This window comes from Papio anubis, chromosome 16 (assembly GCF_008728515.1).
Source record: "Papio anubis isolate 15944 chromosome 16, Panubis1.0, whole genome shotgun sequence".
In the NCBI taxonomy this organism is placed as follows: Eukaryota; Metazoa; Chordata; class Mammalia; order Primates; family Cercopithecidae; genus Papio; species Papio anubis.
The window spans coordinates 70,750,124-70,761,969 of NC_044991.1; the positions used below are offsets into that span (position 1 = coordinate 70,750,124).

Genomic DNA, 11,846 nt, shown 5'->3' on the forward strand with positions numbered 1-11,846 from the left:
GGTTAGTGAATTGGGAAGGACCAGGTAACTGTTTCCTCAGAGCTGCTGGGGGGACAGATATATGCGGTTCATTCCCCCACTCTGTCCTGCCTCCGTTTAACCTCTAAGATTGCCAGCCTCTGTGAGATACAGTTCTGTTGTCACCACACCTCGGAGATCCTTTCATTCATTCTTTCTGGATTTACTGAGCACCTGACTTATGTCAGGTAAGCAGCCCCGTGGTGCTCCTGGAAGGCAAATGAAGAAATACATACAATTCAGGGGAGTTTGTAGAACTGTGTGAAGTCTAGGCAGAGTTTGTGGAACTGTGTGAACTCTAGGCAGAGCGGAAGGAGAATTCAGGGGAGTTTGTGGAACTGTGTGAACTCTAGGCTGAGCGGAAGGAGAATTCAGGGGAGTTTGTGGAACTGTGTGAACTCTAGGCAGAGCGGAAGGAGTGGACAGTTCTGACTGCTGGGAGAAGCATGCTGACAGTGAGCAGGCCTTCCTGGCAGGGGTGGTAGAGGGAACAGAGGTGCAAGGCAGAAGACACCCAGTTATTGGGGAAGGGTCTGTAGTGCAGTCTGTGGAGCTAGGTGTGAGGAGGGCTCACGCGGAACTGTGGGGCAGGGCCAGGCTTGGGCGGCATCGCCCCCTGAGCTGCATGAGTCATGTCCATAGGATACCCCTACCCAGCTCTCACAGTGGTTAAGAACACAGGTCAGCACTTATAAGCAAGGTATATCTTGGGCAAATTCTGTAGCCTGTCTGCCTTGGTTTCCTCATCTGTATAATCAGGATAATGGTATTGCTTCATAGGGTTATTGTGAGGATTAACTGAGTTAATACATGACAGGTGCTTAGGAGCAGTGCCTGGCACATAAGAAACAACACAGAAGTGTTTTCATTGCTATGATGCTTGAGGGGTGAGCATAGGAGGGATGGCATATCCTCAAAAAACAAGCTCAGTCTCTTGACCCCCAGAGTCTGCCTCCCAGCTCTCTTCATTCCATCCCCTCCTCCACAACTGACTTCACTCCTTGACTCTACCCACATACCTAGCTGCTAGAATCAACAATTACCAACATTTTCCATATTTGCTTCACCTATATTTGGATGAAGTAATTTTAAGTAAATTTTAGACATCATGACATTTCACCCCTGAGGACATAACTTTGCATCTCTAAAAACTAAGGACTTTCTTTACATAACCACAATCTTGTTATTCCACTACCAAATTGCAAGTAACTCCTTTATATCATCCAATACCCAGTCTGCATTCATATTTCCCCAGTTCTTAGGATACTCTTTGCAGTTTTTGAGCCAGAATCCAAACAAGGCCCACATAATTGGTTTTGGTTTTTATGTCTCTTAAGTTTTTTCTGTTCTAGAAGAGCCCCTCCATCCTTTGTTTTTCCTTTTTTAATGACGTTTTAAAAGTCTTTCAGAATGTGGTTTTTTGGATTTGTCTTGTTGCTTTCTTGTGGTGTCACTTAACTTGTTCCTCTATCCCCTGTATTTCGCAAGAAATGAAAGTTAGATCCAAAGGCTGGGTTAGACTTAGGTTAAATTTCTCACTGTCACTGTCCCTGTTTCTCTCTCTCTCTCCCCCTGCCCACCTCTGCTTTTGGCAAGACAAGCTCCTAGGTGATACTGTGTACTTCATAATTCCTCATGTCGGAATGCTCACAGTGTCTGCTTGTCTTGCTGTTAGCAACACTAAGGTTGACCGATGAGGTCATGTGGGGACAACAACAGCAGGTTTCTCAAAGCCACTGTCTGTGAGGACTCAAAAGACATTTTGCAAATACATATACTAAACCTTAGACCAGTCAGCAGAAAGAGAGAAAGAGAACAAGTGTGTGAAGATGGGGAAACCTGTGGCTGTCTTTCTTTCCTTCTCCGTCCCCATTGCTGTCTTCCTTTTTTCCTTTCTCCCTCCCTTCTCCTTTCTCCCGATCCTTTCTCTCCCCCTCTCTCCTCCTTCCCTGTCTTCCACATATCCTTTACTCCTCCTCCCCTCCCCTATTCCCCATGTGCACCCCTCCCTTTCCTTCACCCCTGCCCCGTGACCCCTTCCACCTTCTTCTCCACTTTCCACCTCCCTCCCCCGACCCCTCAGATGATTGACGGCGAGGCCTTCCTTTTGCTGACACAGGCGGACATTGTGAAGATCATGAGCGTCAAGCTGGGCCCAGCCTTGAAGATCTATAACGCCATTCTCATGTTCAAAAACGCCGATGACACCTTAAAGTGACTGGCCCAGGGCTGGGCCCTCCTGCGGCCCCTGCTTGGTCTCCCTCTCCAGCTGATGCTTTCTTCCTGACCTGAGTTCCTCATACCCCCACGTCCCCATGTTCCACCTGTATCTGACCAGGGCTAGTCCTTCTTAGAGGGTACATGGGAGCCAAGGAGCCCTGGGGAGGGTAGGCACCCAGCCCCAAGTCCTAGAGCTCATTCGCCACCAGGCATGTCAGTGAGGATATGATTGGCAGGGGCATTACTCATGGAGTCAGTGGGACTGTGGCAACCCCACAGCTCCAGTGGACTTTTATTTTATTACCAAAGGGTCTTTTTCTTAGTGGTTGAGGAGAGTCTAGTAGAGCAGCAGTCCTTCAATCTGAGGCCCCTGTCCCTTTTTTGGTATCTCTGTGTGCTTTTCTCTTCTTGGCTCCTTTCCTCCTGCCAAGAATGACCCTGCCACAAACGTATTTACTCCTGGAGGCACCTCCTCCCTTTCTGTCTGCTGGTTTTGCTGCCCTCATTCTGCTGCTTCGTTTCCTGGGCAGTGCCCCCAGCCAGACCCCACTGGCTCTTCCCCCTGAGATATGTGAACCTCAGAAACATGTTTTCATAAGATCCCTTGGAAGTCTCTAGCTGCCTTTCTCTCTTTTGCCCAGAATTGAGAGATTCTGAGCTAAGATGCCTTCCTGAACTTGCCCAGTTCTGGACCAGTTGACATTTTAGTATCCCATGCCAAGTCCAAGTTCCAGCAGAATGAGCAGGTGGCTAGAGCCTCTTTTATAGATGGCAGAGGTTGAGGTTCCACTGCTGTTTTCTACACACCCTTCATGTGTTGAGTCTGGAAAGGAGTAAGCCCAGCCTGGTCAGTAGCCTAGGTTAGGAGACCAGCATAAGAATTTGTTAGACAATCTCGGGTCTTTGGCCAGAGGGGCAGCTCCAGCGGGCATAGTGGTGCCTGAAATTAGGAATAGTGTCCTCTGCAGCCTTGGACCTCAGCCAAGGTATTGCCCATGGGGTGATGGCCCCAGGTCTGCCAGGCCTTCTGCCATGAAAATGTAGCACTCTGTGTAGCACACACCCCCATGATATCATTCAGCGTGTCCCTTAAATGTTTACCACTAGCTCTTGCAGAGTCTTGAAGTTGGGAGTTAGGAAGGTCAACTTTTCTATCTGAATTCTCCGGGTCCCTGAAGCCCTCCTTGCCGCTCTCCATCTGTCTTGCACTGCCAGCCAGGTCCCTGCTGGGGCTCTGGGACTTCCACTTCTCTGTCCACATAGGAACCCAGCTTCCACTGAGTCACTGCCAAACCTGCCTCCCAGCCTGGGTGGGAAGGGGGAGAGCCACTGGCAGGAGCCAGCCCCACATGGAGGCAAGGAGTCACTGCCAACCTCCCGTGCCCAGGTGCTGTTGTGGGCCTGCAGAGTGTGGGGCCGGTGCCTTCTCCCAGACCCCTTCTCTCAATCGTGTGATGCGTGTGTGTGTGCACGTGTATGTGTGCGTGTGTGGCACTCTCAGAAGTGTTGGACAGGGTGCAGATGTGAGGCTCAGTGTTGGGAAAATGCCAAGGGCTATTATTAAAATTTGAAGCTTTATTTTTACCTTAGAAGTGGAAAACCCAGAGCTCTGTTGATTTCCTACCACAACCCAGTAGGGGCCCCTCTCTCCTATGGGCTGGACAGCTTTTTGAGGAAGCCATTCAGCTCCCACAGTTGAGCTCCCACAGGGCTTCAGGTGTCCCTTCCCTTTCAACTGCTTAGAGGCAGCTTTGAGCACAGCCTTCCTGGAAGGAAGCTAGGCAAGCCCTGCCACACAGCAAAGGTTGGGTTTACAAGGGTGACATTGGTACCCCCTTGGCCAAGAGTAAAGTAGAACGAGTCTAAGCCCTGCTTTTATCTTGGTTTTCTGGGTGGTGGCAGAGCTCATCAGCTCCTTATCCTCAGTCGGCTTCTCTAAAAGACGAGAGGTGTTCACTGACTTTGTGCAGTGAGAAGGCAGCAAGTACTCATGGCTGGTGCTGTGGGACCTCACAGCTTCTAAGGAGAGGGGCTAGGAGGGCCTTTGCCCTCGGATCTGCGTAATGCTTGCCTGTGGTAAAGGCAAGATGGACCAAGGGCCTTGGAAAAAAGGGCTCCCAGGCCTCTGAACTTTGAGGCCTCAGCACTTTCTGCACTGTTGTCAAACTCTTTGGAAAGAAACCAAATCATTAAAAAGTAGAAAGAAATCTGCCTCTTGTCTGCCCCACTGCCCCTTTACCCCTACTCTGTCCCCAAATGATATTATTGCACCTTGACCTGGGAGTGCAGAGAGGGGAGGGAGTTGGCAGAGATTCCTGGTGCCCTCTGCCCTCTTAGCAACAGGTGCCACTTATGTTTTGGCCCCTGGCAGCCTCGTCCAGCCCCTGATCAGCCCAGGCCTAGGGCAGTTAGGACCTTTCTGTTTATGTTCTCAAGCAGAGAGAATGATCTCAGAGTTTGCAAATGAAGCCTTTTTTGCACTTTCATTCACATGCACTTTGGTGGGGTTACATTTTTGTACTTGCCTTTTGTGTGTGCACATGTGTGTGTGTGTCTTTTAAGAGAATCTTCTGGCTTAAGCTAAGATGACTCTTGAGGGAGAAAAAGTTACAAACAAAATGTGGTGTGATTTGTCGGTGTATCAAAACAACATAAATAAACTTGAACAACTGAGATTCAGCCAGAGTCTGTTTCTATTTTCATGATAAAACATCCAGAGAACACAAAATGATTATCAGTAGTGGCATTACTGAAGAGACTAAAGTGTTCTCTTTGTTCTTAGTTAGGGGTACTTATAGTTTTTAAGGTAACAAACAAAAGATAAGGATAAATGGGTATATCTGTCTACATTGAAAGTGTAAACAGTGGGAACTCCCAGAGATCAGTGTCTAAAAGGGCCTGATCCTTGATATTTGGTAAATGGTCAAGGGCAGAAAATTCAATGAAACCTCTAAATTTTAAAATAATAATATCAGGCTGGGCACAGTGGTTCACGCTTATAATCCTAGCCACTTTGGGAGGCCAAGGAGGGAGGATCACTTGAGGCCAGGGGTTCAAGACCATCTCGGTAACATAACTAGATCCTGTCTCTATAAAAAAAATAATTATTTTTAATGATGGCGTATGCCTGTAGTCCCGGCTACTTAGGAGGCTGAAGCGGGAGGATCACCTGAGCCCAGGAGTTCAAGGCTGCAGTGAGCTGTGATTGCACCGATGTGCTCTATCCTGGTGCTCAAATAAAAAATGAAAACATCAAACTTTCAGATGGGGAAATGTCAACCTGAACAGTTAGATTTTGTTACGCTTCCCAGAGACTACGAGCAGGTGGGAAAATGGCACCTTTCCACACCGAAACTGGGAAGCTACCTACCGAGATGGGTGCCATGATAGAGTGGTGGTCCCTGGCTTCAATGTGAACTGAACCCTCAGGGCACCCAGGAAGCACCTGGGGTTTGGGGGCTTTAGCTCTAACTTCCCTTTTCATGCGTCTCAAACCTCCTACCCCATTGTCTTGACAGATGTCCTCACCATCCATGTCACAGAGAAAGTGGAAGTCATCAGAAGAAACACCTTCACCTTCCTGCCATCTCATCTGCATGTCTCCTCCCACCCACATTCATTCTGTTTCTTTCCTATTACAGTGGAAGACTTGATGCTTCCACTTGTCAGAAGCTAATCTTCTACTAGCCATGGCTGCAATAAAAGGAAAAGAAACATTAAGAGACAAGAAGGGGCTTTTGGACATTTAAAATGGGATTACGGAGATAAAAATTCAACACAAGGGTCAAAAGATAAAGTTGAGGACATTTCCCAGCAGGTAGAATAAAAAGAAAAAGGCCGGGCCTGGTGGCTCATGCCTGTAATCCCAGCACTTTGGGAGGCCAAGGTAGGCAGATCACGAGGTCAGGAGTCTGAGACCAGACCGACCAACATAGTGAAACCTTGTCTCTACCAAAGATACAAAAATTAGCCAGATGTGGTAGTATGCGTTTGTAATCCTGGCTACTCAGGAGGCTGAGGCAGAAGAATCGCTTGAACCCGAGAGGCAGAGGTTGCAGTGAACCGAGATCACACCACTGTACTCCAGCCTGGGTGACAGAGCAAGACTTCACATCAAAAAAAAAAAAAAAGAAAAGAAAAGATAAGAAATGGGAAAGAAGAAAATGTATCAGAGGACTAGTTGGAGGCCCAAATAGATGATTAATAGAAATTCTGATAAGAGAAATTCTAATTCTAACCGAGAAAACAAATTATATCAAAAACAAACTGAACAAACTTGTATACTGAAAACAAGAAAACATTGCTGAAAGAAATTCAAGAACACCTAACTAAATGGAAAGAGATCTGTGTTCATGGCTAGGAAGACTTAATATTGTTAAGATGTCAATATTACCCAAAGAGGTTTACATATTCAATGCAATCCTTATCAAAATCTCAGCTGATTTTTTTTTTCATGCAGAAATGGAAAGACGGATCCTTAAATTCCTATGGAATTGCATGAGGCCTCAGATAGCCCAAACAATCTTGATAAAGTACAACAAAGTTGAAGAATGAACTGATTTATTTATTTCCTTCCTGCCTGCCTGCCTGCTTGCTTTCTTTTTTTTTTTTTTTTTTGACAGAGTTTTGCTCTCGTCACCCAGGCTGGAATGCAATGGTGCAATCTCAACTCGGTACAATCTCAGCTCACTGCAACCTCCGCCATCTCCTGGGTTCAAGCAATTCTCCTGCCTCAGCCTCCTGAGTAGCTGGGATTACAGGCACCCACCACCATGCCCAGCTAATTTTTGTATGAGACAAGGTTTTATCATGTTGGCCAGGCTGGTCTCAAACTCCTGACCTCAGGTGATCCTCCCACCTTGGCCTCACAAAGTGCTGAAATAACAGGCATGAGCCACCGCGCCCAGTCAGAGCAAACCAATTTCAAAACTTACTTCAAAGCCACAGTAATCAAAACAGTGTGGTACTGGCATAAGGACAAATAGACCAATAGGATAGAATTGATAGTCTAAAAATTAGTCCATACGTCTATAACCAGTTGATTTTCAATAAGAATGCCAAGTCCATTAAATGGAGGAAAGTACAGTTTCTTCAACAAATGGGTCTAGGGTAACTGGATTTCTACATGCAAAAGAATGAAATTGGATACCTACCTCACCCCATATTCAAGAATTAACTCAAAATGGATTGATGACCTAAATACAAGAACTAAAACTATAAAACCCTGAGAAGAAAACATAAAGGTATATCTTCATGACCTTGGAATTGGCAATGAATTCTTAGCTATGACACCAAAAGCGTAAGCAACAAAAGAAAAAATAGATAAACTGAACTTCATGGCCAGGCATAGTGGCTCACACTTGTAATCCCAGCATTTTGGGAGGCCGAGGTGGGCGGATCATGAAGTGAAGAGATCGAGACAATCCTGGCCAACATTGTGAAACCCCATCTGTACTAAAAATACAAAAGTTAGCTGGGTGTGGTGGCACGTGCCTGTAGTCCCAGCTACTCGGGAGGCTGAGGCAGGAGAATCGCTTGAACCCAGGAGGTGGAGGTTGCAGTGAGCCGAGGTCACGCCACTGCATTCCAGCCTGGGCGACAGTGCGAGACTCTGTCTCAAAAAAAAAAAAAAAAAAAAATTGAACTTCATAAAAATTAAAGACTTTTGTGCATCAAAGGACATTATCAAAAGAGTAAAAAGCACCTACAGGGTGGGAGAAAACATTTGCAAATTTTACAAGGGTTTAATATATAGAATATATAAAGAACTCCTAAAAGCAAGCAACGAAAAGCCCCGTTAAAAGATGGGCAAACAACTTGAATAGATATTTCTCCAAAAAAATACATGTAAATGGGCAGTGAGCCTGTGAAAAGTTGTTCAACATCATTAGGCATTAGGGAAATGTAAATTAAAGCCACAATGAGATATCACTTTTTACCCATTAAGATGGTTATAATTTTTTTAAAAAGGAAAGTAAAATGGTGAGGCTGTGGAGAAATTGGAGCCCCTGTAGTAGTGGAGATGTAAAATGGTGCAGCTGCTATGGAAGAGAGTTTGGCATTCAAAGCATGATGTAGGCTGAAAAAAAGAGTTTGGCAGTTCCTTCAAAAGCTAAGCATAGAATTATATGATTTAGCAATTCCACTCCTAGGTATATACCCAAAAGATTTGAAAACAGATACTTGTATGCCTATGCTCATTGCAATATTATTCACAGCAGCTGAAAGGTAGAAACAACCCATGTCATCATCAGCAAAAAACATGGTCTATCCATTCAATGGAATCTTAATTCAGTCAAAAAAGAATAAAGTTCTGATACTTGCTACCACTGGATGAACCTTGAAAACACGCTAAGTGAAATAAATGTGGCCAGGCGCGGTGGCTCATGCCTGTAATCCCAGCACTTTGGGAGGCTGAGGCAGGTACATCATGAGGTCAGGAGTTTGAGACCAGCCTGGCCAACATAGTGAAACCCCGTCTCTACTAAAAATACAAAAAATTGGTTGGGTGTGGTGGCAGGCACCTATAATCCCAGCTACTTAGGAGGCTGAGGCAGGAGAGTCACTTGAACCCAGGAGGTGGAGGCTGCAGTGAGCCGAGATCGCACCACTGCACTCCAGCGTGAGCAACAGTGTGAGACTCCGTCTCAAAAAAATAAAAAAGAGACATGAAAGAACAAATACTCCACATATATGAAATATCCAAAATAGGCAAATTCATAGAGATGGAAAGTAGATTAGAGGTTACCAGGGACTGTGGGGAAGGGGAAATGTGGAGTCATTGCCTGATAATTACAGAGTTTCTCTTCGGGGTGATAAAAACAGATTTTTTATTAATTAGATGATGTTTATATAACATGAATATACTTAATGACACTGAATTGCACCCTTAAAAAATGGTTACAATGGCAAATTTTATATTTACCACAATAAATTTCCTTTTAAAAGAGGAAGATATAGGATCCAAGAAGCAGGACACACCAAGGAAAGAGACAAAGGGGATTTTCCAGGCCAGTCACAGTGGTTCACGCCTGTAATCCCAGCACTTTGGGAGGCCAAAACAGGTGGATCTTTTGAGGCCAGGAGTTTGAGACCAGCCTGGCCAACACTGCAAAACCTGTCTCTACTAAAAATACAAAACAAGTACCTGAGTATGGTGGTGCGTGCCTGTAATCCTAGCTACTTGGAAGGCTGAGGCAGAAGAATTGCTTGAACCTGGGAGTGGGAGGCTGCAGTGAGCCGAGATCGTGCCGCTGCACTCCAGCCTGGGCGACAGAGAGACTCTTATTTCAAATGAAAAAAAGGCGGAGGTGGGGACGGGTTTCCAGAGTGATGGGAAAGGAAGGGCCAGGTTCACCTCTGGACAGCTGTCTAGGTGAGAGTAGGAGGATGAAAGGCTCTAAGAAAAATGGGGGGAAAAAAACTGAAACTGATATATTAATGTATCAAGAGGATATTTTAGCTTTATCAAAGAGTTATGTACACATAATTATATATAATTCTCTAATAATTATATATATTGAATATGTTCAATTTCTAAAACCAAATGAAGCAACTATAAATTCAGGAAAAGCTGAAGTGTGTGTTTGCATGGGCATAATCTAAGTATTCATGTTCTATAGTAGTAAAGAAACCACTTGAAATGTTTTAAACTGAAAGATGGAAGAATAGAAGTATAAGACTATTAAGATATATGGAGGTAAATACCAAGGAAAGCAGCTTAAAAAGATGAGGAATGGGGCAAGGAACTGATCTTTTTCATTATTTGATTTTACACTTTGTACACTTACCACTTTCTAAAAATGTTTCCAGAAAGGAAACTGGGGCCCATATCTGGGCTATGTTTGCCCAAGAGTCTTTCTCTTAGCCCATGTGGATAACAGATTTTTCTCTGGTGGCCCTGTGTCTGTTATTCCCTTTGCCTATGGGTGAATCTGCAGGTGGGGCTGGGGGTGGGAATAGGGCTGGAGCAAGACTAAGGACAGAAAAGTGGGCTGAGGAATGTCAAAGTCCAGGGAACATTTCTGGAGGTGAATTTCCATTGGTTAAGTCTCTTGCTTTCCCCTTATGCCTGAGAACAGGGCTTTGACCTTCATACCCAAACAACAAAGTCCAGCCAGGGAGGGTGGGAGGGGAAAGAAGGAAGAGAGGAAGGTGGGAAGGAGACGCATATCTGCAGTGGACTATCTGCACATATCTGCACGAGTGACCTTGGCCATTTCCTGCAGTATCACTGAGGGGGAAGGGCAAGTTCAGCACTGCTGCTAGCCACGTTGGTTGGCACAACTTGTTATAACAATTTGGTAGATAGTTCATAATTAACCCAGCACTCACATGTACAAGAGTTTATCTGTTAGAAATACTAGCAGAAGGCCACAGGATATTAAAGCAGAGAGGTTCTCTGCAGCCTTGTTGGAAATATTGTGAAACTGCCGAAAGTCTAAATGTCCATCAGAAGGAAGAGTGAATAGGGAATAGGGGTAGTGAAAACCCCACACTGAAGTGTGGTGCAGCTGCTTAAAAGATGTATATATGAAAAAAAGTGAATTACTGATGGTCCATTTTCTGGAAAAGAATGGACGCAGTTATATAGATTAATACATACAGATTAATATATATAGATTAAGACATAGACAAAAGTCGGAAGGATTGTCACCCTTTCTTTTTTTTTTTTTTTTTTTTTGAGACAGAGTCTCGCTCTGCCGCCCAGGCTGGAGTGCAGTGGCGTGATCTCAGCTCACTGCAAGCTCCGCCTCCCAGGTTCATGCCATTCTCCTGCCTAAGTCTCCCGAGCAGCTGGGACTACAAGCGCCTGCCACCACACCCGGCTAACTTTTTGTATTTTTAGTAGAGACGGGGTTTCACCGTGTTAGCCAGGATGGTCTCGATCTGCTGACCTCGTGATCCGCCCTCCTCCGTCTCCCAAAGTGCTGCGATTACAGGCATGAGCCACTGCGTCCGGCCCAATTGTCACCCTTTAGTTAACAGCAGCTACCTCTGGAAAGGAGATTGAAGATGGGCTGGAGGGAAAGCTTTCACTTTTTATTGGACATTCTTCTGTAAGTTGGAATTAGTTGATACACTTTATGCAACCAATGCCAGTATGTGGGGTGTTTTTTAACCAGCTCTGGAAGAGCAGGGGAGAAGGAGCTTGGTGGCACAGCAGCAGCAGCAGCAGGAGCTCTGGAAAAGGGCAGGACCTTGTGTGCTGCCCTGATTTGCTCTGTGCACTTAGGCCAGCCACCTCCCCTATCTGGACCAGGGCCAGACACCTGCTGCTATGTGTGTTGGTGGAGGTGGGGTGTGTAGCCATGCAGGGCTCCTCCAGAGCACAGCAGAGCAGCCAGTGTTTAAGGCACCAGAATTACCAGAAAGCTGTTGACATTTTAATGGAAAGGCAATGGAAGAAGCAGTGTGAAAGTCAGCCTGCTGAGGAGGGGTCACTGGGCAGAGCTTTCCTTACCTGTCCAGGGGTCCAATTAGAACCCAGGGCCAGCCAGGCACGGTGGCTCATGCCTGTAATCCCAGCACTTTGGGAGGCCAAGGTGGGCGGATCACGAGGTCAGGAGATTGAGACCATCCTGGCTAACACGGTGAAACCTCGTCTC

At 45.7% G+C, this 11,846-nt stretch overlaps 1 protein-coding gene across 5 annotated transcripts in view; it reads left to right on the forward strand.

Moving 5' to 3' along the window:
• L3MBTL1 (L3MBTL histone methyl-lysine binding protein 1) overlaps positions 1-5,968 on the forward strand; it is a 45,471-nt gene extending 39,503 nt beyond the window's left edge. The window contains exon 23 of one of the 5 annotated variants that reach the window (XR_002515120.1): positions 5,757-5,864. Coding sequence is in view for 3 of the 5 variants with exons in the window: in XM_021921037.1 (XP_021776729.1) it covers positions 5,757-5,891 (135 nt within the window). In the remaining 2 variants the exon portion in view is untranslated. Of the gene's footprint in view, positions 1-2,101; positions 4,918-5,756 lie in introns of those variants that run through there. The other 4 variants (XR_002515121.2, XM_021921037.1, XM_017944794.3 and 1 more) reach the window with 4 other exon arrangements.
• Positions 5,969-11,846: the final 5,878 nt, after the last annotated feature.